The sequence below is a fragment of the Dysidea avara genome, chromosome 3 (assembly GCF_963678975.1).
Source record: "Dysidea avara chromosome 3, odDysAvar1.4, whole genome shotgun sequence".
Classification (NCBI taxonomy): domain Eukaryota; kingdom Metazoa; phylum Porifera; class Demospongiae; order Dictyoceratida; family Dysideidae; genus Dysidea; species Dysidea avara.
The window spans coordinates 3,720,900-3,746,691 of record NC_089274.1 but is presented as its reverse complement, the minus strand read 5'-3'; the positions used below and the strand labels follow the sequence as shown (position 1 = coordinate 3,746,691).

General features: G+C 36.5%; 1 protein-coding gene across 1 annotated transcript in view; it reads right to left on the bottom strand.

The window, feature by feature from the left end:
• Positions 1 to 10,633: 10,633 nt before the first annotated feature.
• The window catches only part of LOC136248936 (uncharacterized), a 43,072-nt gene continuing 27,913 nt past the window's right edge, over positions 10,634 to 25,792 (bottom strand). The window contains exons 6-14 of the mRNA XM_066040803.1: positions 24,966 to 25,064; positions 24,065 to 24,163; positions 18,929 to 19,048; positions 16,582 to 16,672; positions 12,587 to 14,177; positions 12,100 to 12,491; positions 11,520 to 11,558; positions 11,418 to 11,456; positions 10,634 to 11,028 (exon numbers count right to left, since the gene is read on the bottom strand). Coding sequence (XP_065896875.1) covers positions 10,739 to 11,028; positions 11,418 to 11,456; positions 11,520 to 11,558; positions 12,100 to 12,491; positions 12,587 to 14,177; positions 16,582 to 16,672; positions 18,929 to 19,048; positions 24,065 to 24,163; positions 24,966 to 25,064 — 2,760 coding nt within the window. The 3' untranslated portion in view covers positions 10,634 to 10,738. The remainder of the gene's footprint in view (positions 11,029 to 11,417; positions 11,457 to 11,519; positions 11,559 to 12,099; positions 12,492 to 12,586; positions 14,178 to 16,581; positions 16,673 to 18,928; positions 19,049 to 24,064; positions 24,164 to 24,965; positions 25,065 to 25,792) is intronic.

Sequence of the window (25,792 nt, the reverse complement as noted above, 5' to 3'; positions counted from 1 at the left end):
AGAAAACTAAGCGCTTTTACGAAACTAATTACATCACCTTAATCCTTACACAAAGCATGATCTAAAAATCTAGTTAACCCAACTGAACCCCACCATTTGCTGGTTTTGTATTGAGACTATTGAGGTTCACGTGAGATTTTGAACAGAACTATGCAATTAAGGTAATATTTTTAAGTAGCATCTAAAGCGCTTCCGCCTTCATCTGTTGCTCGATCATGATGACGCAGCCTGTTATTATTGGTCTAGTTGTATTCATAAGCAGTGAAAATGACCAGATTCAGCAGTTCATCAGTGTGAAACTTTGCAGGACATTTTGTTAATTCACTACTTTCGGTTTCAAAGTCATACTCTAACTTTATGAGAATATGAAATAGTGACACAACCTGGGCTACTCGAGATACTCTAATACAGTAGTCACCCTAATAGAACAGTCACACAATATATTAAAAATTAACTTTAAAATGAAGCTGGGATCCAAGCGATAAAAAGTAGTGAAACAAGAGATGAATGATGGTATTACAGCATAGCTTGGTGGGAAAATTCATATTTGGCATTGAGCAAACTCATTGTTATAACATGCCAAAGTAGGAACTTTCCCACTGAGCTATGCAGTAATACCATCATTCATCTATTGTTTCACTGCTTTATATCACTTAGATCCCTACTTCTAATATACTAATAATGATGATGATGATGATGATTAATCATGTACGCAATGTGTACATATACATGTATTATAAAGACTGTATGCCATGTGATTGTGATTCTAACAAGTATAAGGAAAGGAATCACAACCATAAAAAGTAATGAAACAAGGGACCTGCAGATATACTACTGGACATTTATTCCCTACTTCATTCTATACCTTAGAAATTAAATCAGTGTCCACTAGTATATCTGCCCATGACTGAATTAAGAATTAAAAGTCCACTAGTGTATCTGCAGGTGTAGGGAACCTCCAGAGCATGATCCCTAATCTGATTTCCCTTCTACTTGTTTGTTTACTTTTTAATAACATAATTATGACCAATGAACCCGCTAATACCGCATCAAAAGGAAGAAAATGACACCAGGCATGCCAGTAAAATAATTTTGCATCTGAGTGCATGGCCCAACTATCAATTATCACTGAAAGTAAAGTGCCATTACACTTCATTTTTCAACTTTGTTCAGTCCATTACCCAGCATCACAAACGAAGAACATTACATGAAGGACCTCTACAATCAATCCAGTCACAATGGAAAACTCTGACAATTCCTGTTACATAGGAAAGCCATCACACTGTGCTATCATGAATTGATTGACACCTTTTGCTGTCAGCAAAGATAAATGGGACACAAAGTACACAGGTAAGTCCTTGAAGCATACACTGTATGTACTGCGGTATGCCAACAGGGCTGAGTGACATCTAACAGCGAAAAATGAGGCCTGTAGCCTTAGCCTGTAACTTTAGCGGCTGTCAAGTGTAACACTTGTCTGAAGGCATGAGACAGGTAGAAAATTTCTGCTAATTTTAAAAAAAAATTTCACAACAACTCATCAGAAGCATTTTTGGCCACTCTGTAGACACTTTTGGGCTTGCTTATGCCTTACCAATACTGCCAAGGCACCATGAAGGTATTGTGAGGCCGGTTTTGGGGTGATATTTTTGGCCAGAAAAGCCCAAACATTCATGATCCCTAATATACAATACTATCATACTGTATGATACTATTATTTGTGACCAGCTGAGCAAAATTTCACACATTCCTTGAATTCCATTTTATTGCTTCACTTGCTTTCTATAGTAACAAATAAGTGGACAGTCAAAATTTTAGTATGAATAGCAAGGGCGGCTCTGGAAATTTTTGCAACAGGTTTCCAAATTTCCTGTTGTATGTATGCAAACTTATATCTAGGGGTATGCTCCCCAAAAATTATGTATTCTGAGATTGAATTCATAACAATTTTTTTTACCAAAAAAACCTTTAAAGCTGACATTTTAAACATATGTTAGGAATTAGCTTGTTTGCTTCTGCTGGCAGAGTTAAAAGATGAAGTTATGTGAAGTGTACAACAAACATGCTGGGGGTTTGCCAGACAGGTCTTAAGCACTCTGAGATATGATTTTTACTGTGTTGGTAAAGGTAAACTAAGTAACTTTTAAATGTGACTGTTATTATAATAGGGCAGTTGACTGCTCTTTTAGAGTATTTTGATCTGATACCTTTGCAAATCAATATTACCTGAATATACTTGACCAGTTTCTTGAAACCTCAGAACCCTCCTCCTCCCCTGAATAATCTTGGAATTAGAGTGCTAGATAATTGGAACAGCAATAAATTCAATTTGTATAGCAACAATTAATACCTTCTCACAGGTCCCTAGTGGGATAGCATTCACAGAATACAACAAAAAATAATATTACAGGTGTTTAATTAAGTGCTCATAACTCACATGCCTTTTTGGCATGACAACAGAACAAAGATCAGGTGAATATGATGGTGTATAGGTTTTGCTGATTTGAGCTTTGTTTCAGTGTGTATCAAAATGATTATTTACACAAAATTTTGTATGTAGTACGTGTATTTTATTGAAATATAGAATTGGCGTTGTTTTCGTCCAGCTGGTTACATCTATATGATCCCTAATTATACTTAAAATCCTTGTTCACTATTTTGTAGATAGAGTATACTGCATCAAAAGAAAGAATGGCACCAGGTATATACACCAGGTATATATTTAAATTTTGCATCTGAATGCATGCAATTACTGAAAAGTTAGTAGTCACTCTGCTCAAAACCGGACTTTTCTGATACTTGAATTTTGAAAAAGATTGGGATACTTTGGTAGAGCAGTCGTCATTTCACTGGAACTTTAAGGCAGTTGCATAGCTATAATAATGGCCAGTGTAATTTGAGCAGTGGCTAGATGATTGTTCTGTTATATGCATGGCATTGCATTGATCATGTGTGTTTTGCATTAGCGAATTGCTTCCAAATCTCAAAGAACTAAACTTATTGTATAGCATGGATAAATTAGCTGATAGCTACTAGACATGAAATTGAATTAACTGATACTGTAGCACAACATTACCAGGATATATTCTTGATTGTTAAAAAAAAGGAGAAAGAGACTTTGCATGTAAAAAAAGCCACCAGATGCCATTTCAGAGCATCTATTTTTTTTAATTTCTGGGGGGAGCATGCCCCACCCCCTAGCTTTGCAGCCCTGATTCCACTTCATTTTTAGCCTATTGCACAGCATCACAAACAAAGAACAGTAAAGAAGTGCCTCTACAATCAATCCAGTCACTACAGAAATTCCTGTTATACCTTGATAGTCAGCACAAGGAAGCCATTTCATGCCACTGCAAATTGACACTTTGTGCTGTCAGCAAAAAGAAATCGAGGACAAAGCTAACAGTGAAGAAATCAAGCCTGTAGCCTTAGCTGTTTTTTTTTTTGAGATACACTTGTCTCAAGGCATTAGTAAGAGAGTGAGTGAGTAGGTGACCACTTAATAAAATGGTTTTTAAAAATTGTAGCAACTTATTAAAAGCATTTCAGGTTACACTTTTGGTCTTGATTTATACCATACCAATACTGCCAAGACACCATGAAGGCAATGTGAGACTCTATATTTTTTGTGAGAAAGTTCAAACCTCCATAATCTTTAACAATCAGTTCTATCGTAGTGTATGATATTACTTCATGTATCATACATGGTGTCATCCTATAGCCTCTTTACAGCTTGGCAAGTGCCTATCCCACTGTGACAGTAAGTGGAGAAAGAGTTGCACCAAATGGAGTCCATTGCCTGTTGATAACCCCTCACCTTGGTGTGCTGGTATGGTAGTGGTACTGAAACCATCAGGAAATGTGTCTAAACTACTGAATTAGAATATTCTTCATGGTGCAAAGAAGTTTAGTAAACTTGATGAAAATAGTAGTTTTTGGCAATTTCACTAACCACACACCACTAAGAAGTCATTGCATTCATTATTCTCCTCAAACAATTTCTGTGATTTGAATATTATTTGATTGGCTTTTCATTTATCACACATGTACAGACATCACTTTTTTTCTATTGGAAAGAATGTGTTTGTACATTGGATACTTTAATTTATTAAATGTGACACAAACAGCTATCAAACTTGTTTGAGATGTGTCATGTGAATTCCTACAAGATGAAACTGTTTTCACATTGTAACCTCAAGAGATGTACACTGAACTCACCATATAAACTTTAGCACAATTAAGGAGACACATTGCTACATGCTCATTTCATAATTATGTAACACTGATAGCACACAGACTCATGCATGCGTCACACATGAACTCTTGTAATTTACACATATAGATAGTTGTAAGGTTACAAGTACTTGTAGGGAGATCAATATTGAGATATAACACAAGTGGATCAAGAGTTATTATTTATTATTATGAGCTCTTGCTCGTAGTTAGCTAGATTACTTGTTAAACATGATTCTTACTGGTGTACCAATAGGTATCAGATCAGTAATAGTTATAGGTAAACAAGCAGCAGATATAGATATACACCACATTTTTGGGTGTACACAATTGTGATGTCAACTGTTGTTAAAGTCCCACACTGCCCCTTTAAAATTTTTAAGAAGAAAGGTCTATACTTCCACATCAGATTGACTTTGTTTATCAGATTGATGAATGTCAGCTAAAAGCCATATCAGTGAATCTTTAATTCTTACAAATAAGTTTGGTAGTGAAGCATGAAACTAGTAGATGAAGCCAATTGTGCTTGTCTATACCTCTTGTTATCACGTCCAACAGCCAATCAATGCTTACCTAACCAGTAGCAACATGACAGCAGAAATTTCTATTGTAGAGCCTCCAGAGTAGAGAAAAGATCTGGTACAAGTCAAAACTAAAAGTAAGGTTTACCTTATGTGTAAACTGCTCAGCATGGAAGGTAATTTCACTGTAAAAGTCAAGAGCATGAAACCACATGAGTTGAAAATTGATGTTTCTAACATACTGGTATACTACTTCCTGGACCACTATTATTGTAGAGTTGGAGCCATTATAGTTCTTTACCAGTACAGCTAATGGATTAGAACCTGGAATCGAAACTATTGTGTTACGACCCAATGAGAAGGTATGCCTGAATGGTTACTCTTAGTAGTTTTCAAGATTGTCTGCACAGATCGCAAACAGCAGGTTATGTAAGTAATTAAATCACCACAAGCCACAAAAATGTTAGCCTATAGTACTTAATGCAAAGCAGTAAGTCACTGAGTAGACAAGTTAGTCTTCTATAAAGACATTGTTTCCCAAGGTCAGGCTGCTCAGGCCCTGGCTAGTCTCATAAGCATTTTCAAACTGTGGGGGAGTAGGCCATGCATCAAATCCATTATGTAGTCAATTTATGCATTCCTTTCTGCCACGAGTTTTGGTCCAGGCTTTCTGCATGGGTGCATGCTTATATATATACTGACCTGCATGAAAAAGGGTCTGGATCCTCATAGAGCAAGGCTCCATAGCTAGCACTAGAATGTAATTAACAGCTATGCACAGCCCTTATGCTGCTATGAATATAAGATGATCATCTACGCCGGCTATAAGTCATTACTGATCTCACTCATGATTACAATTGGTAAGAAGCCACAATCATTGAAATATCGGTTCTTGCGCATGTGCTAGCAAAAGTCCACATTTCCATGCTTCAGTGATGCTTGAACTTATGTATAGGTTTAGCCTTCTAAGGTGCTTGATTAGGACCTTGATCACTTAATCATGTTCTTTAACAGGTTATACCCTCCCTGGCAAATTAAAGAAATAGTCCGGCTTTTCAGGGGGTATAGCAATGTAACACATCAAAAGGTGATATGTAAAATGGACTCACCGATTATAGATACTAAGAATCTACATGGCTGAGGATCCCGCGTTGTATATGGTAACCACTGCGAGTAAAACCATCCTGGCTGAAACAACCGACATCATGACTACCCGCATTATAGGAATCTGAGCGTCGAGCTGAGCGTGTTCAGGTGCATGTTGCGACGACTGAGTTCTTGATCCAATCAGTATACTTCACTCTCGACTTTACAACACTAACCAGTGAAACGAGCTAGCTGCAACTCATCATTATACTGCTAAAGGTACCACACTAAGAATTTACGTAATAGTTCACGTGCAAAATCCACAAAGGTTTTTGTGGCTATAATTATGTAAGAAACCATATCCTGTGCAACTCGAAAAAAAACTCCCTGTACTGGTATGGCTCTTTATATTTGTACTTATAATGCACATGTTCCATAGCTATGTAGTTAGGCAACAGCTGAACTCCTTGAGGTGCATACAAGCTAAAATCTGGGTCTGCATGCATGCTCATCATATCATTGAATCCAGTCCTACAACCAAAGCCTGTTGATACTAGCAACAAACAACTCTCTAAGCTATGTTAGCAATAATAATCAATTGTGGTTACAGTTGTCTATAGCACATTATAGTATCAGCTATTGGTTCTATTACACTATGTGAATGTATTACAATACCAACCCGTTTAGTTTATAATTTTGATCACTTTTTGGCAGAAAATCCTGCATTTATGCTCAGCTATGTATAGAACATATCTGTGTGGAAAGTGAATGTCTGTGAATCAGATGTATAACTATAGAGATTTCAACCCTATTGGATGTAAGTATAGTTGCCACTATAGTATACGACAGTATTAGGTGGGTGTTGTAGGTTTGTTTTAGCTGCTTTTCTTTACTCTCCTACAATCGGTTGTCTTTTTTAGGCCTAGGTTAAGGCAATATTCAGACTGAGTTCTGTTTGTGTGAACTGTAGCAACAAATGTGATTGTAAGGTATTACATCAGCTTCTAGTCAGTATTGGTTCATACATTAATAAAATCAAAGACAAAGGTGCCCTGTTCTATATGCCTACATCCCACTTCCTTGTCTGGTATATGATACTATATCCATTGAGCTAGACACTTACTCAAAGTAGTAAAGGTATATCGTAGTCTACTCTTGCTCAGCCAGACCACATTTTTCCTTTATATGTGTGGGTAGGAAAATTTTATGTATGTGTGGCCACTTTCCCTTTCTTTTAGCAAAGGGATTTCCAGCCATTAAGTAATTAGCCCAGGCCAGCATGAGGTGTAAATGTATCTCATGGTACTGATTCTCATCATACAGTACATTAGTACCGTACACGTATTAAGGAACACGGAGGTTTGCACTTTCTAAAAAATATTGACCAGATGCATGCAACACGTATCTGGTCATGTATTTTGCAAAATGGTCTAAATTCTCTGACCAATTGGGCAGGTGATTGGTTGATGGAGTTCAATATTCCTAAATGCAAATAACATTACTTCACAGAACATCCCACTCAATACACTATTAGAACACGATTATCTACATAACAGATTATCCTGGGATCCCCACATCAGCTGTATTTGCAGCAAAGCTAATCAACTTAATAAAGAACAGCACCAACAAAAATTAAAGATCTATACAAACAGCTATTACCACTATCTATTGAATATTGTCCAGCCATCTGGGGCCAATATAAACAAATTTGAAATGATTCTGCATTAGGCTGCTTGTTTTGTTTTAAACAAACCTCTAGTCAGCAACCTTGAATGGCCCAGTCTCTGCAGACCAAAGGACAATGTATGATTTGACTTACTTTACTATTTGAAAGTTAATGGCCATGCATACCTGATTGCTGTCTACCTTTACTAGGCCTGATATCATACACTCGTTCCCGCCTTATATAACCTCAAGCTTATTTACCTACAAACAAGAATCGATGTTTACAAATTAGAAGTACTCTTTCTCACCATGAACAATTATTCACTACCTACTGATATCTACAATATTGACGTAGGTACTTTTAAGAATAATTTCATATGCAATTGTATTGGGAATTAACTCAAAGTTGACTGTATCAGTCAAGCTGATGAGCTCCAATAGGGGAGCTGACGTGGGTGGAGAGAAGTGCAAGAGGTTGTTTACAAAATGGAAGAGGATGCATAGGGGTGAATTAGGCCTAAAATTCAGGTCTCAAAACTGAATAAAATGAAAGTAAATTTACAGCTCAAGTCTTTATTCAACACCATGAGTTATACAGCCATCCCCGGGTTGGCCAGAGCAACTCCATTAATGCCCCAGACTACTCATATGACTCACCATTGGGCACAGGAAGAGCAGCCAGCAAAAACAGACCACAATTATATAAATTAAGTCTAGCTGATTTTGATTGTTAAATTTGATAGTTTAGGCCACATAAACTTAATTATTAGTTTCTCATCCTCGAAATGTCAGCGTGGGAGAGCAGATTTTTTATTTATTTTTTATTAACTAAATAGCTGAATTAGTTAGCTAAAATGAATCAAAATGCAATTTTCTTAGACTGCTCTAGCAAGGTACCAACTATAAAAGGTGCTAATTGGCCTCCCTTAGTCACTAGTGATGCAAAAAATTCTTGATAAGGTAAGAAAAACAGCAATGAGCTCAAGGGCAGAGATGAGAAACTAATAATTAAGTTTATATGGCCTTATTCACGTATAATATTATAGCTTTGCTGGTGTTAATAAAATCTACTGTCATGGATGATAAGACCAGCTTTCCCAGATCGTCATATTATTATAGTGTATGCATGTGCATATAGTGCACCAAGACATGTATGTACTTGGAAGTTGCAACAGCTGTTTTTTAGTAGTTATGTATATGTTTGTTGTCCCTGCATGCTGGTTAAAGTGGCCAGGAAAAAAATGATTTCATTTGATTTGATTATGACTTTACTGCACACAGGCACCCAATTATTACAATCTGAGGTCCACTAGCTCTGGGCTAGAGGCAATTAAAAAATATCCTTATTGATACTTAAATTCCACTAAAGGAGGTCGGTGAGTATTGGAGCATCTACTGCATGGGTCGAGGCATGGTCATACAAAATGGTACATGTAGGGGTTGAAGTTAGGTAAATCAAATTAGGGGTAGGGCATTCCATAATCGAGAGAGAAGAAATGTCTACTTGTATTAATACTGTTCTGAACGTGATTCATTTTACCACTTATAGAAAATCTAGTAGTTGTTCTATTAGCAAAGGTGATGCAACTTGTGACATCGAAGGAAGAAGAGGGACACTTGAGTGACTTCAGCACAAAAATAATTTCGTTAAGTTCAAAGGTATATACATTAAGGGTAGCAAAATAAGTTTTGAGTCTATCAAAGTAATTAGAGCTGTGATCATTTAAAATCAACTTTGTTGCTCTCCTTTGAATCTGTTCATATTCTTGATAAGGTTTGGTCTCCATATCATTGAACACTGTGTAACTTGTGATCTCAGGTACAATGTTCTTTGGCTGTCACGTACTGTTTGATACTGGCTAAAGCTGCGATGGAGCAACCCCAAGGCCTTCCAAATTATATTTTTGTAATGCTGGGTCTGATGATGTAATGCTGAGGTGCTTATCTATACTGTTTGTTATGATTTCTGTATTAGCTATTTTATGACCTTTGCATTAATACACTCTTCTTAGGATTAAAACACAAACCCCATCTCTTACTCCACAAAGTTGTTGAATCTAAATCATTTTGAAGGGCAGTAGTTGCTAAATTCTTCAAATACACAGGATTTTTTTATTTGTAAGAGAAAATATGGAAATTTTTTAAAATGAACATTATTTTTATAATTAAAAAAAATTTAAACAATAAAAATAATTTATTAAATAAATATTATTTACTAAATACCTTAAATTAGCGATACACTAAATTTAGCAAATCTAGTGTTTTAAATCAGTGATTACATCATTATAGTTTGCACTACATTCATATTTGATGATATGGCTAAATCTAGTGTATTATGCACTTGGCTTAACGTAAGGTAGCTATATCTTAGAAATAAAAGATTTGAAGTACAAGGAGTAGATATGATAAAAGACCATATATATATATATCAAGGGATAGCTCACAAGCTTTAAAAATCCAAAATTGTGTACGAGAGTCCCAATATTTAAGTATTTCAAAATATTTAATAAGTATTTCAATAAGTATTATAAATACTATTTAAAAAAATTATCTACTTTCTAAAGATGGTTCACTCGTGTTCTCACTACTACTTGTAGTGTAGGAAACAGGGACAGTAGACAAGAGGGGACCAAAGAAGCCTCGAAGGAGCACAATTTTGCTTTGTAATGGTTGATTCACAAACCATTCAACACCTAATAGTCATTGTAGCTACCTATTTATTGTCTGAAAGCCTCATCTTCGATGATTTTAGCTGGTTGCTGCCCTCAAAGTTCATGCGTGAACAGATGGAAATGAAAATAACTGTATTTAAAAGTGATGATAGATTTCAGGATTTCTAAATACTTATAATTGGATTTCGCTGATAGTGTACGAGAGTCCCAGCTTGTAAGCTATCCCTTGATATATATGCAGGAAAATTCGAGGGAGAATCCTTAGGACCAACATGTCAAAAGTGAAGTTAGCTGAGGTCCTTCCTTTTGTGGCAATAATACAAAGATGAGCTCAGTGTATTGCCCAGCATGTTGTACTTCTATACCGACCCATTCTATACTGATGTAAGGTTCTAGTTAGTCAGCTTACAGCTAATGGAAAGCAAGCAAATTAAAAAGTCAATTAACAATTACATATACAGTGACTAAGAATGTGTATTTTCAATGAACAATAACCAAAACACAATACAAAGGGTAATCCAGTGCATGGATGGTGCATTTATAAAAATCATACTAAACTAACTACTTGTAAAACTTAGCTAAGTCTTGTTCAATGTCTTCTTTTACTGCTTTGAGCTGTTTAATCTCAGCCATAGTATCCAGTAGTACCTTCCATGTCTTTGGTTTTTTTCCCTCACTTGAACGGAGCCAGTGAATGAACATTGCTTTACATGATTCTTCTGGATCATGGATGTTTTGCTGTTTGATGATATCAACTCTTGAGATTTGGAACTCCAGATAAAAAGCAAAAATTTCCCACTGAGCAGCAACCCTTGGAATAACAATCTTCAGCAGCTCTAACATTTTGGGAGCTATATTGTGATAATGATGTGTACTATAATTGCCACTGCCTATATTGTACAATCTGTACTCAAAACACCTCAGTGACTACTATCAACTGTAGTCCACGAAAATTTTAGTTAACTACTAAAGATCTACACATCTATATTGTACCTGTGGCTGACAAATGGTGAATGATATAGGTTTGGCCATTTTGTACATAATGTGACACATGTGAACATTAAAAGTATGGCAGATTGGTACCTAACAAAACAAGGACTGCTGTATTACATGAAAGGCAATCTGTTGCTAAGGTGAGATATCGATATACTTTGTCAATTATTGGTGATTGTCCCTTTGTGCACAGAAACAGATGATTGCAGTATGTAGTATTAAATTACACGCATAGGTACTTACTTACCTTCATCTAGTAGTGCAGTAAGAGATGACCTTGTTGCTCCTATAAAATGTACAAAGATTATAAATAGTACTACATTATGTATGCATATAGGTACATACATACCTTCGTCTAGTGGTGCAGTAAGAGATGACCTTGATGCTCCTATAAAATGTACAGAGACACTGCCAACAAGCATAAGATAAACTTAACGTTTGTAAATGGAGTAATAATTGGGAATTTTGGAAATCATAATAACAAAACGTACTGAAATTTCTACAGCTTGATCCACACTGAACTACTCCCTGTTTTTTAGCTGTATACACAGCTAGCAAGTTATCACAACCAAAATTCTCAGTTTTTGCTTAGTTAAATGCTGTCTTCAAGATTAGAGAATCTTGCATACAAATTGTCAAGTGCATGGTTATATTTAAGCACCCATAAAACTAATTATATACTACATGCTGTAATTAATCCTTCGCTATTTTAAAATTTCATTCATAACATTGCTTCATTTGTTATATATTCTAAACATTTAAAACATCTGGATATGCATTAGAGAAATGATTCATTAACAAAGGCATGGTCTTTGAAGAATCATGGGGAAAATCTGGTACCATTTTGGCATAATGTATGGTAAAGCCATTCAACATTCACTCTATATGCACACCATACACACAAAACTATATATTAATAAGTTTTGTACTTGCATGTGGTGTGATTGATGGTTGAAAGAGTAGACAGTAGAAATCCACCGGAATTTTAACAGCTCTTGGTCTTTCATGACACATCAAAGGTTTGTGTTCATGAATATTGAGAATGACATGAGGTGGGCAGTCTTTATGTTCCAATGGGCACTCCAAACAGGTCACTGGAGCTGCTGCTGAGGGCATGCAAGTTTTGCTGATTTGTAAGATGAAGGACTCCAAACAATCTAGTAGCTCTCTGCGCTGCTGAAGGAGAAGGGGCAACACATCACTGGTAGGCTGCTCATCATGGATTGTGATGTAACATTTTATTGAAGGCTGAGACAGTAGCAGTTGAAACTGTTGCCATTCCCCATTTTCAAAGCAAAAGTATCCCACACCTCGATAGATGCTATTATAACAATAAAAAAATTATTATTGTATGCATAAAGACACATCATCACAGGTTAATACACATACTAAGATAGTGACACCTATTAAGCTCACTGTTGTATCAGATGACCTTTTTGGCAACACCAGTGGATAACCTTGACCAACAACTGGTTGAATACACTCTCTAGTACAAACCTGTCTTCAAAATAATAAACAATAGAGATATCTCCTTTCTGGGGGCAGTATGTGGCTTTTTCATCATAAACAAGCAGGGAAGGAACCAAGAAAACCTTGCCTTTTTTAGGAGCATGAAATTCTCGGGGAAATTTTGTGTTGGGAGGAACTTCAGCTGCAAGGTTGAACTTATCCAACAAGCCCAGTAAGACAACTTTGTCTTTAGAACGGTTAGACTGTTCGAGCATGTAATCAAGAAGTGGCTCTCCAAGTAGAGCATGCTGGTTGTAGCGCTGATAAGACCTCTGGAGCTCAGCAGTGTCGGGAGCATAGCTACCAGTTGAGACAACAATGGAAACAAGATCAGATACCTCTTGCGGAGAAATGAAAACTTCATTTTTCAAAGCAGGCACCTCAGGGTAATACAACAAGATACCCTTATTTGTAAAATAGCGTAAAAGTACATCAACTTCTGCCTGCTCCCCTTCTATTCCAGCCATCTTAGCTAAATCAGTAGCCTCTGCTATAGCTAGCCTTACTTCTGTCTCACTTTTCTCAAGTATCTTTCCCTCAAAATTTAGATAAGTGATAGGCCGCTCTGTACTAATAACCCACTCTGCAGCTTTTAAAATAGTGGCACGCATATGTTTGACAACCACTGGATCTGGGTCACTGTTGCCAATAAAATGGAAGGCTTCCTTTACCAATCGTGGAAGGTGCTCCAAAAATGGCTTTCCATCAAACCGCTTGTAAATCATCTGCATAATGCATTCCTGCTCTTCATGGGATAGATTTTCAGCATGAGCTCCAACCATCAAAACTGTGGGGACACGGGGAGAAATAGAACCTTTAGGTGCCTTCTGTCCACGGCTGTAGACAGAGTGTAGTAGGAGCTCGATTGTCTCAACATTGCTTTGCATCCCTCTGGTTTGAATCCTTTCCCCAAACCTTCCAAAGCGTTGCCTACTTATGACTGGAGCATCCAACTTCTTGGAAGCATCAAAGACTAAGAGGGCGGTATCTTCAATGGCCAAAAACAGGAAGTGTGTTTCATAGTACACCTCCTGGCCACCAATATCAAAGACTATGATTCTGATTGTACCATCTTTAATAACTGCTTCACTGGCCATGGTAGCTTTGACTGCATCAATAACTGCTTGTGGAATTGGCTCAGCTGGTGCTTTGGAATGTTTTATTGATACAAGAGACATTGTTGCCTTTACCTCTCCTCTATGCTGTTTGGGAATTTCGGCTATTCGGAATGTGGCTGTGATCGTGTGCCACTTTGAAGAAGCCAAATGCCTATCTACATTGCATGAATTGATTGAAGCACCTACAGTAGATTTCTGGTTTCTTTGAAAGGGCTTGTTTAGGAGAGTGTTAATTGTGCTGGTTTTTCCAGCACCTTCAGCTCCAAGGGTTACAAGCTTGAATTGATTGGAGTTTCGTGATCCTTGCTTTAGAGCTAGTTGGTAGGCCATGACAACATTCAAATCAACTGAGTCTTGTTTTGTTTGTGTTGCAGCACCACCTATACAAAGCAAAGAAAGAAGACAACCACATAATAATTATATACCTAGAGTTTATTCATATTATATATGTAAAGAGGAGAGTGTTGTATTATAGTTATAGAGTGATATGACTGAAATATGCTAGATACTGTATACTGTTAAAACTTTGGGAGGGATGCACACTGTATGCTAACTAACTTACTAGCCTGTATACGCAATTACTGTCTATATATACCAAAACAAGTAATTACTGAACTTATAGATACCTTAATTCAAAATGTGTGGGTTGTAGCACTGGTGCATGCACTAAGTTAAAGCTGAGCTGTACCATATATATAACTAGTATTTTAAATAATTGTGAGTTTAAAAATGAAGTAGGGATGTATGTAATAAAAAGTAATGAAAAAAGAGACGAATGATGGTATTGCAGCACATAGCTCGATGGGAAAGTCCCTACTTTGGCACATTAGCTATAAGTTTGCTCAATGCCAAAAGTAGAACTTTCCCACCGAGCTATGCTGTAATACCATCATTCATCTCTTGTTTTACTACTTTTTATTGCATAGATCCCTATTTCATTTTTAAATTAACAATTTTTAAAAATATACTAGTTTGTTTAGTTATTTTGTTGTAGCACAGCTAGTTACAATGCAACTTGCGAGCTAGCTATTATGCACCTATCAATGTCAAGCTCCACCTACCCCAGAGGTGGAGATTGGTAGGGATTTGCAAATGTTAGATGACAAATTCCCCACCCCTGGGGACAACTTTGAGTTACAAATCCCCTACTAATTCGTATTACCTATTCCGGGAATCACTAACAATATGGCCAAGTGTGGCTATTTGTGTTTCAAATGCCTACCCTGGGGATGAGTTTGGGTGACGAATCCCCTATAAATCTCCACCCGCTGCCCGACCTGGGGTAGGTGGGGCGTGACATTGATAGATGCATTAAGTTCCTGTACAGCTTATTAAAGTATGTACTGTGCCAAAATTGGAAGCACATAGGCCCGTAGTAGCGTGCATAGCTTACCTTTGATCGTAGTAGCAGTGGCGCTCAGATCTAACCTGTCTCAGTACAATGGTCCATGTTCTATTCACCCCGGCCAGAAGTTGTTCGAATGAACAGGCCCTTTCAGTTGTCTGGAGCTTATGTATGCTCACGTTGAGCTGAATCCTGAAAAACAGCTAAAAATTAAAAGTGGATTTTTTCTCAACAGAGTGAACATTTCAGCCAACCAGTTGATTATTGGTAACAGCAAAGGTGTCAACAACAGACACCTACGGTTTGGCTCCATTACAAGTTCGGGAAAGGGCAAACGCTGTACTTATATGGCTTCCTCATAGGAATGTATTGCAAAAAATTTGATTGGCTGTAAATATTATGTCAAACATTTGAACAACAATATTTTGAAATATTTTTAGCAAGTCAAGCAGTACTACAAATGAGCCAAATTTCAAGATCATGTGTAATTGCATCCATGAGTTATCAAATGTTTTTGAGGATTCAGCTCAACGTGCAACGTGAACATACTATAGTCTCGACTAACAGGATGAAGTAATACAATTTCCACTCGAGTACTATCCAATCACTTGCTGATCTCGCCATCAGTGTGTTCAAAGGAATAAGCATTGAGTCTCAGTCCGTCTACAAATCTCTTTGTTGATTGCAGTCCAGGCGTTGGCAAAAGTCTAAGTGACAACTCAGCAGCCTCAATGTTTCACGTGCAACACTTGAAATTATAAACGCTCCGCTCTTTCAGCAGCATAAGTGCTTTCTGAATAATTTCGTAGTGTCTACAGAAAAGTGTTGATACGGAAAATTAATGCCTCGGTATGGTTTCGATGCTTGAAGAAGAAGACAACCAACTTGATTGAAGATAAAAGGTGCACAGGGCGTACACTCGTCAGAACCCCAAAAAGTACATTCCACTGGTGAGTTTGTTGTTGTGGTGTAAAAATGGTGACTGTGTGCTGCTTTGTTTAGGCTCTAGGCTTGCGACTGTGGTCAGGCAGTGAGTGAGTGAGTGAGACAAAATTTCAAGTTTTGGAAGTTTTTTTAAAATTCTCTATCCGGTCACCGGTAAGTGTTTTCTTGTTTTTAATGCTGTATTTCATGATAAGATATTCCGTAAAGGTGATTTTCATGGCATAAGATGTCTCTAGGGTAATTTTTAAAGGTGGCATTTTAGGCGGCGCCCGTCACTTTTGATGCAATCCCTACTTAAACATTTGATATATATATAATATATAGTTTAGTTGCTTCTACCACATGATACAACACTATCTGCTAATAGCTAAGATTATATATGATATCACAGACTGTCCCAAAATATTTATCATTTTGATTTAATTACGCTAGCTACTGTGCAATTCACTAAAGTTTGATCTACTAAAATTAGTGTTCCAATTTTACTATCATACCTTTTAGTGTATCGTCAGAATAATCAGTACCTTCATTGTCATCTGATTTCACTACCATGTCTACGTCTGTACTAATCTTTTGTTGCATTTCCTGCAAAATCATAAGCATGAATATATATATATACATATATGTAACACTTTCACACCTCAGATCAAAGGAACCACCTGGGCTACATTTTGTATGGCTACATACGAAATGTAGCAGGGCTACAACTAGGCTGTTTTGACAGCTAGACTATTTTGACATATAAGGAAGATCAGGGGTGAATGTGGTAATTACAACTATTATGCAATACTTTGAAGTTGTATTTAAATCCTTAAAGTTATTAAATCAATCAGTTTAAAGCCTTTGAAGTTACTTCATGTATTTGAGAGCACTTTTGATGTACTTGAAAGTGCTTTTGATGTGGTTTGGTATAGTTTCAAAAAAGTTTCAACTATAGCACTAGCACTTACTATGTAAGGTTTTCAAAATGTGTAAGAAACCTATATCACCAAGAGATAGTTTTATTGTGGGATTCAGTTTGTCTCAATTGAGAGCCACAGTAGACTCAATTGTAAGCCACATGAAACCCACAATGTAAAGTGCATCTAGCCTATATAGGTATTATATACATTGTAGTAGTTTTTAAAAGAAAGAAACACTTAACAACACAAATAGACAGATTAAAGAAATTGTTCCTTTGATCTTCCCAGATCAAAGGTATTATTTCTTTGATCTACCCATGCAAAATGTTACACATTAGCTGTAACACAGAGCATTCGGGCTTTGCCTGAAATGTATGCCCTCTGCCCTCGGGCATACATATCAGGCAAAGCCCTCATGCCCGTGTTACAACTATTACATATATACAAGTACACAAAAACAAATTGCTAGAGTAGGGACCATAGCACATCGATAAAAAGTACTGAAACAAGCTGGAGTAGTGCACGATATTACACTTGCTCAAGATACCATAATAGAAATGCACAGTAGGGATATTACACTTCTTATTGTTTTACTGTGATTTATATCGTGCAGCCCGTTTCAGTATATTTTATTGATGTGCTATGGTCCCTACTCTAGTTGAAAATTCCAAATTTTTTTGTGTACTAGTTTGTTAACTGTGTTCAACCCATTACACAGCAGTACGAATCAATAACTGTTAGAAAAGTACCTCTGCGATCAAAATAGCCACTATGAAAAATATGGATGATTTCTGTTTCAAAGGGAAGCCATCATGTGCTACCGCCAAATTTACACTTTTCGCTGTCAGCAAAGATCAGTGTTGGGAGTAACGCGTTACTTATGTAACGGGTTACGTAATATTATTACTTTTGCGGTAACTAAGTAATATAACGAAATACACTATAAAAACAGGTAATATAACTCAAGTTACTTTACTTACAAATGTAAAGCGTTACCTAAGTAATATAGTTACTGTAACGAATCTAATATTATGTAATATTATTACTACAAGTAACGAAGTTACTAATCTCGTTAGTAATCCACTGAGTAACGCCTAACCACAACGAAGTAATGAAACCTACTGAATGAAGCTTATTCACCAGCTTCTTACTTATAACCAAGATTTGCACATTGTCCAACAACGCAATCATGTCACGTGATAAGGTGGTAGTTTCACACATGACAGCATAAGGCTGTGGACACAAAGTAATATAATATGTAATATATAGTTAATTTATTTTATGGGTAATATGTAAATAGTTCAGTTGCAAGAAATATGTAATATGTAACTAGTTACTTTTACAAAGTAACTTGCCCAACACTGGCAAAGATGAATGGGACACAAATGAGGACACTGGTAAGTCCATGAAGAATGCATTGTATGTACTGTGGTATGCCAAAAAGCATGCATCTCTCGGGCCGAAGCGACGTCAAACAGTGAACAAATCAAGCCTGTAGCCTTAGCCGTTATCAAGTTTCACTTGTCTGAAAGCATCAGTCAGTTACTTACTTACTTACTTACTTACTCAGTCAGTCAGTCAGTAGAAAATTCCATTAAATAAATATGTTTTTAAATTCCGTAGCACCTCGTTGAAAGCATTTCGAGTAGATTTGAAAGCCTGTTTGGGTTTAGTTTTACCCAACCAATACTGCCTCATTGTCGTCTGGGAAAATTGAAGCTGGTTTTTGGGCGATGTTATTTCATGGGCCATGCCTACTCCTTTGTGGTCCCTACTATACAGTACTATCCTACTGTATGATATATACACACATATATATATATATAAACACAGTACTATATAGTATGGGAGATTGAATGTATAAAGCAATAATCACTATCAACAAAAGATGAACTATGTAGTCAAAATATCACAAGTGAAACAGATTACAATTATATACCTGACTGAGCTGTGTGATGTCCATATTCTTCACTTTAACAAAATAATTTACAACCTTGCTCCTTTCAATTTGGTCTCCCAATTCACTATTCACTGTCCTCAACAGTGGTGTTTCTCCTTCCTGTACACAAACCAAATACTGTACACGCAACATCTATAATTATGCAGTGGTATATTTGTTGAGGTTTGAAATATTGATCATATAATTCTTGGAAAATAATATCATACAGTACGATAGCCGTGCCACATGAAATAACATCACCCAAAAACCAGCCTCAATTTTCCCTGTGATGGACGATAAAGCAGTATTGGTTAGGTAAAACTAAACCCAAACAAGCTTTAAGATTGATCCGAAACGCTTTCAACAAGTTGCTATGAAATTAAAAAAAAAAAATTTAATGGAATTTTCTACTGACTGACTGGTGCCTTCAGAAAAGCACAACTCGATAACGGCTAAGGCTACAGGCTTGATTTTTTCACTGTTCAACGTCGTTTCAGCCCGAGAGGTGCCTTTTGGCATACCGCAGTATGTACACTGCATTCTCATGGACTTACCAGTGTCCTCCTTTGTGTCCCATTTATCTTTGCTGACAGCCAAAGGTGTTGATTTGGTGGTAGTACGTGATGACTTCCCTTTGTAATGAAAATCATAATTACGTATTTTCATAGTGGCTATATTGATTGCAGAGGTACTTTTTGCTGCTGTGTAATGGCTTGAACATAGCTGACAACGAAGCGTAATGGATACTTCACTTTTCAGATGATAATTGATATAATTGAGGCACGTGGCACCATTTCTTTCTTTCTTTCGGTATGCATGGATTGCAGAGGTGCTTTTGAACAGTTCTTGATTTGAAATGCTGTGTAACAGGTTGAGGCATAGTTAACAAGAAGCGTAATGGATACTTCACTTTTCAGATAATAATTGATGTAGCTGGGGTGCGTGGTGCCATTTCAGATGCGGTATGCGTGGGTTCACCAGTCATAATAATTATTCACAAAAAAGTTAACAAACAAGTACACAAAAAATGTGGAATTTTCAACTAGAGTAGGGACCATACACATTGACAAAAAGTACTGAAACAAGTTGGAGTAACCTGTGACATTTAAATCACAGTAAAACAATAAGAAGTGTTATATCCCTACTGTGCTCAAGATACCAGAACAGAAACGCACAGTAGGGATATAACACTTCTTATTGTTTTACTGTGATTTAATATCATACACTACTCCAACTTGTTTCAGTACTTTTTATCAATGTGCTATGGTCCCTACTCTAGTTGACAATTCCACATTTTTTGTGTACTTGTATTAAATGTTCATGTAAATAAAATCTTCGTGGGTGCTTGGCATCATGAAAATATTTTAACACAACAGTTATCATGTTGAACCTAAATATACTGTATCGTTGATCGATTAAATTATATTCATCACTTTTTACCACGTGTAATAATATTTCTCGTATATAAACATGTTTCTTTTTGATTGAGCTTGAAATGCACAGTTTGCTTAAAAGATAACCTATTGCTGTACAGGGCCAGCCAAACCATCATCATGTGATTTTAAAGTACCCCAGGACAGGGGCAGATCCAAATCTTTTAAAAGGGGGGTTCCACTCTGGAATTGCAACTTCAGTCTAGCCAGGGGCATAGTCAGACTTTTGGTGATGCCGGGGCCTAGCTATAAACCAAAGACCAAAAAAGTATACCTGCTGACAATAGCTTCCCTCCACCAACTAATTTTATAACTACATTATGTAGCTTGCTACACTGCTTCTCTGAATACTGTGAGTGCTCTGTTAGAGTATGGGTCATTCCATGTCAAATCAACAAGGAATTTAGGGTCATCTCTCAGATTTTGACGAAACTTGGTGTGTTTGTAGTACCTGTGGTGCTTATCACTCATGCAAATTTTTAGCTCCATACATTCCATAGTTTCTGATTTATGACCACAAATATTTTGAATATTTCATGAAAATTTGGTCCATCTCTAGTTACAAAATCAACTGCAACTTTGTACTGTGTAAATAATTTTAAACACAATTTTCACTGATGGAAGATTGTTGATTGACCTTTCCAGTGATCCCTAAATTATGGGATATCTACTTAATTATGGTTCAAAAGTACTTCATTGAAAACTTTAATCCTTTATATTTTGAAAAATACTGCTTGAAATTTTTCAAATTCTTTTGTGAATAATGATTGGGTCATAGTCTATGTTTGATAAAATTTTTGTGGTGGGACCACAATGGGCTCAAGAGATATAATGAATTATGTTGTGGTGTGTGATGGAATTTGCAGTCTATTATTGCTGTATTGGAGTGTACACCACCAATAACCACTCTCAACAAGGCCATGCCAAGTTTGTCTTACAGAGTGAAGGTGTCTAGGTACATTACAACCTGTATTAGTGACCACCTGTATTGAAAGACCATCTATAAGCTGCAACTAATTTATACTTTAATTGGATCTTAATTTATAGCACCAAAGCATCAATGTTTTCTAGCAAATCCAAAAATGGTCCTTATTAGACAGGTTGACTACAAATGAGATCATCATGCATCCATAAACACATTTATGTTGTACCATCTCTTTAGTTATATCTTATTTATTAAGTAAAATCTTGCCGTAGTGCACTTACATACATATCCCCACTCTACACTATTCAAGTTACGTACATGGCTGCATAGGTACAACAGACCTCCTCAAAAAGGATATCTGGGTACCTTGATAGCCTCATGAATCATGATCTTACTTTATAATTGTACGTACATTTTGGACCCAAGGCAAGTCTGTGGTTTCTCAAAAATGAACACTTCATCAATGGTCCAGGGAATAGAAGAATTACAATATATACAGTAGATGCATTACTTGTACCAAGAGTTTTTATATTATTAACACTTGCTTGCACCTCAATGCATGTAATTACTAAAATTAATGGTTTTTCAAAGTATTTTGTGTTCACATTTTGAAGATCAGTACAGGTAAATGTTAAATATGTGGTCAACATGTTTACTTCCTACATGAGTATGTGTATGAGTTTATGACTTGATCTTCAAAGTGGTCGTGAATGTAAAGTAATGTAGTAATTAATTTCACACATTGAGGTACAATTAATGCATGTATATGGTAAAAACCCTCCATTGCTAGGACCATAATAAAGTACAGAAGCCACAGAAGTATCTTAGTCTAAATGTATGTGCATCGCTAGAGTGGGAGTACAGTGTATAAACAGGTGTCCTGGTTATCAAGGTACCCAGGTATCCCTTCTGAGGAGTTCTGTTGTATGTACCTATGCAGCCACATAAGGAACTTAAATATGGCTAAGTCCACTACAGTGGGATTCAACTTAGTAAAGAAGGTACTTGTGAAGAGATGGTATGACATTTACATGATGTTTATGGACACATGGTGGTCAGATCTATAATTTATAGCCAACCTATCTAATAAGGACCATTTTTGGATTTGCTAGAAAGGGTTGATGCTTTGGTGCTATATGTTAGAGAAGTATAACTTAACTGTAGTACATAGATGGCCTTTCAATACAGGTGGTCACTAATACAGGTTGCAATGTACCTAGACACCTTCACTCTGTAAGACAAACTTGGCATAGCCTTGTTGTGAGTGGTTATTGGAGGTGTACACTCCAATACAACAATAATAGACTGCAAAGTCCACCGCATACCACAACATAATTCATTATATCTCTTGAGCCCATTGTGGTCCCACCACGAAACTTTTATCAAACATAAGCTATGACCCAATCATTATTCACAAAAGAATTTGAAAAATTTCGAGCAGCATTTTTCAAAATATAAAGGATTAAAGTTTTCAATGAAGTACTTTTGAACCATAATTAAGGAGATATCCCATAATTTAGGGATCACTGGAAAGGTCAATCAACAATCTTCCATCAGTGAAAATTGTGTTTAAAAATATTTACACAATGCAAAGTTGCAGTCAATTTTATAACTAGAGATGGACCAAATTTTCATGAAATATTCAAAATATTTGTGGTCATAAATCAGAAACTATGGAATGTATAGAGCTAAAAATTTGCATGAGTGATAAGCACCACAGGTACTACAAACACACCAAGTTTTGTCAAAATCCGAGAGGTGACCCTAAATTCCTTGTTGATTTGACATGGAATGACCCGTATCTCAATCTTGACTGCTCTATTAGAGTATCCTGAATTATTGATGCTATCGAGGCTCTTCCAAAAGGTGGAACTCTTTGAACTCCCCTGGATCCGCCAGAGATTCATACAAATAAATACCACATGCATGACAACTTACATAGACCTTTTAAATATTTGACCATTCAAAAATCAACTCCTGCATATATATATATAGCAAGAAAATTATTGTAGCCACACAAAATCGCTAATGGAAAGAGATACAAATACAAGGAAAAAACAGGAATTTTAAGTAATAGGTAGTGATAGGGCTCAATAGGGCTCATAGAAATAAATAGACTAGGGAGGTTGCCTATACCTCGATACTCTAGTGGACATTTCATAACTATACCCATTTGGGATTAAATGTCCACTACTATAACTGCAGGTCCCTTAATACAGAAAATATGGACATAACAAACATAAGGGAAGCCATTTAAGTGATGCTACCATGAATTGACATTTTTAGCTGTTAGCAAAGAGAAATGTATATACTGCAACATGCCGTCAGGCTGAAACAGTGAAAAATCAAGCTTGTAGTAGTGGTAGCCATTATTGAGCTCAGCTTGTCTGAAGGTATCAGTTAGTCATTCAGGTCAGTTGGTCTGTCAGCCAGTTGGTGTGATCAGTCATTCGGTTTGTCGGTTGGTCATTGGTTAGTGGGTCGTTGGGTCAGCTGGCCAGCCAGCCAGCAAGTAGAAAATTCCACTGAGCAAAAAAAATTTGAAAATTGTGTAGCAACCTATTGGAAGCATTTTGGGTTGTACTGAAGGCACTTTTGGGCTTGGTTATACCTAACCAATACTACCAAGATGCAACAAAGATATTGTGAGGTCAATATTTTTGTGAGAAAGTGCAAATCTTTGTGATCCCTAATATACAGTACTACTGTGCTGTATGGTAAAAACTTCACACTTTACATTATGTAAAATGAACACATACAAGTAGACATATGACTGACATTGTTTATTGCATTGATATTAGCCCCACGTTCTGTGAGGTATTTCACAGCTGCAAACTGCCCACACATTGCTGCCGCATGTAAGGGAGTATCACCATCCTAGAGATAAAATAAGTAGTGATGCAAAACTCAACATATATAACTATAACTCATAATTAAACTGTACAATGCTTTGCGTACATGTTAATAGTCCTTGTAGAAAATTAGATTTGCACAATTATGCTGAGTTTTTGCAGATCCTGTCTTAGTAACACAATTGATATACATATGTAATGATTATGCAGCTTGAGGGCTGAGGGTGTATATATCAAGCAAATCCTGGTACAAGTGGTATATACCAATTGGGTGCACTCACCTAATATGTGACATTTAACATGTGCTTTCCCCATTTGTTTTACATGTTAGTAACTGAATATCGATCGTGGATCAAAAGCATGAACTAATTGCAATTAAAAATATCATTTATACAGTACAAACAAAGCTACAGTGGAAAAGTGATTTTATTTTTCACTTGTAACTAAATAAGCCATCTAGCCCTATGCAGTTAGTAAGTACTAAGGAGTTTACTATGCAAGCATATAGTGATCTCCCTATACAATGACTGACGCCTGCTTCATAGAAACATCCAACGGCTGCGAAAATGATTGTTTAGCATTAGTACAGACTTTCCTTACTGTTTGCTACTAACTACCCTATGAAACTAAGTAGCACAATGTAAAGTTTGAAGTCGCTCAATATTATGAATCAAAAGCATAGGATATCTTTCAAGTGGCAATGTATCAAATGTTAGTAAAAACCACTTTCCCAGTACATTGCCCAGACAATATTTAGATATACATACTAGTTCAACCCCTTGTGGCACCTTTATGCAAAGTGGTATATTTACTACTACTTTACTCACATTGTCTGTACAATCTATTTTTGATCCTTTGTTTAAAAGGAGTTCAATTGCCTTAATGTCCCCATGGCTTGAAGAAAGATGAAGTGGAATACTTCCATCCTATATACAAGAACGCCCAACACAAGTTATTATATAGCAACAAATGTACACAGTATATATAATAGGTGTATCCATTCACTGGACTGGACTACTGGACTCACATAAAGTTGGTCCAAATACCTTTTTTCACTAAAAGTGATTAGCCATATGAACATCAATTTGTACAAGTACACAGAAAAATTTTCAACTAGAGTAGGGACCATAGCACATCGATAAAAGTACTGAAACAAGTTGGAGTAGTGCACGACATTAAATCACAGTAAAACAATAAGAAGTGTTATATCCCTACTGTGCTCATGGAAATGCACAGTAGGGATATAACACTTCTTATTGTTTTACTGTGATTTAATGTCGTGCACTACTCCAACTTGTTTCAGTACTTTTATCGATGTGCTATGGTCCCTACTCTAGTTGAAAATTCCAAATTTTTCTGTGTACTTGTTTGTTAACTTTTTGTAAATAATTATTATGACTGGTAAACCCACGTATACCGCGTCTGAAATGGCACCGCGTGCCCCAATTATCATCTGAAAAGTGAAGTATCCATTACGCTTCGTTGTCAGCTTTGTTCAACCCGTTACGCAGCATTTTGAATCAAGAACTGTTCGAAACGCACCTCTGCAATCCATGCATACTGAAAGAAATGGTGCCGTGCGTCCCGGGTTATATCAATTATTGTCTGAAAAGTGAAGTATCTATTACGCTTCGTTGTCAGCTATGTTCAACCC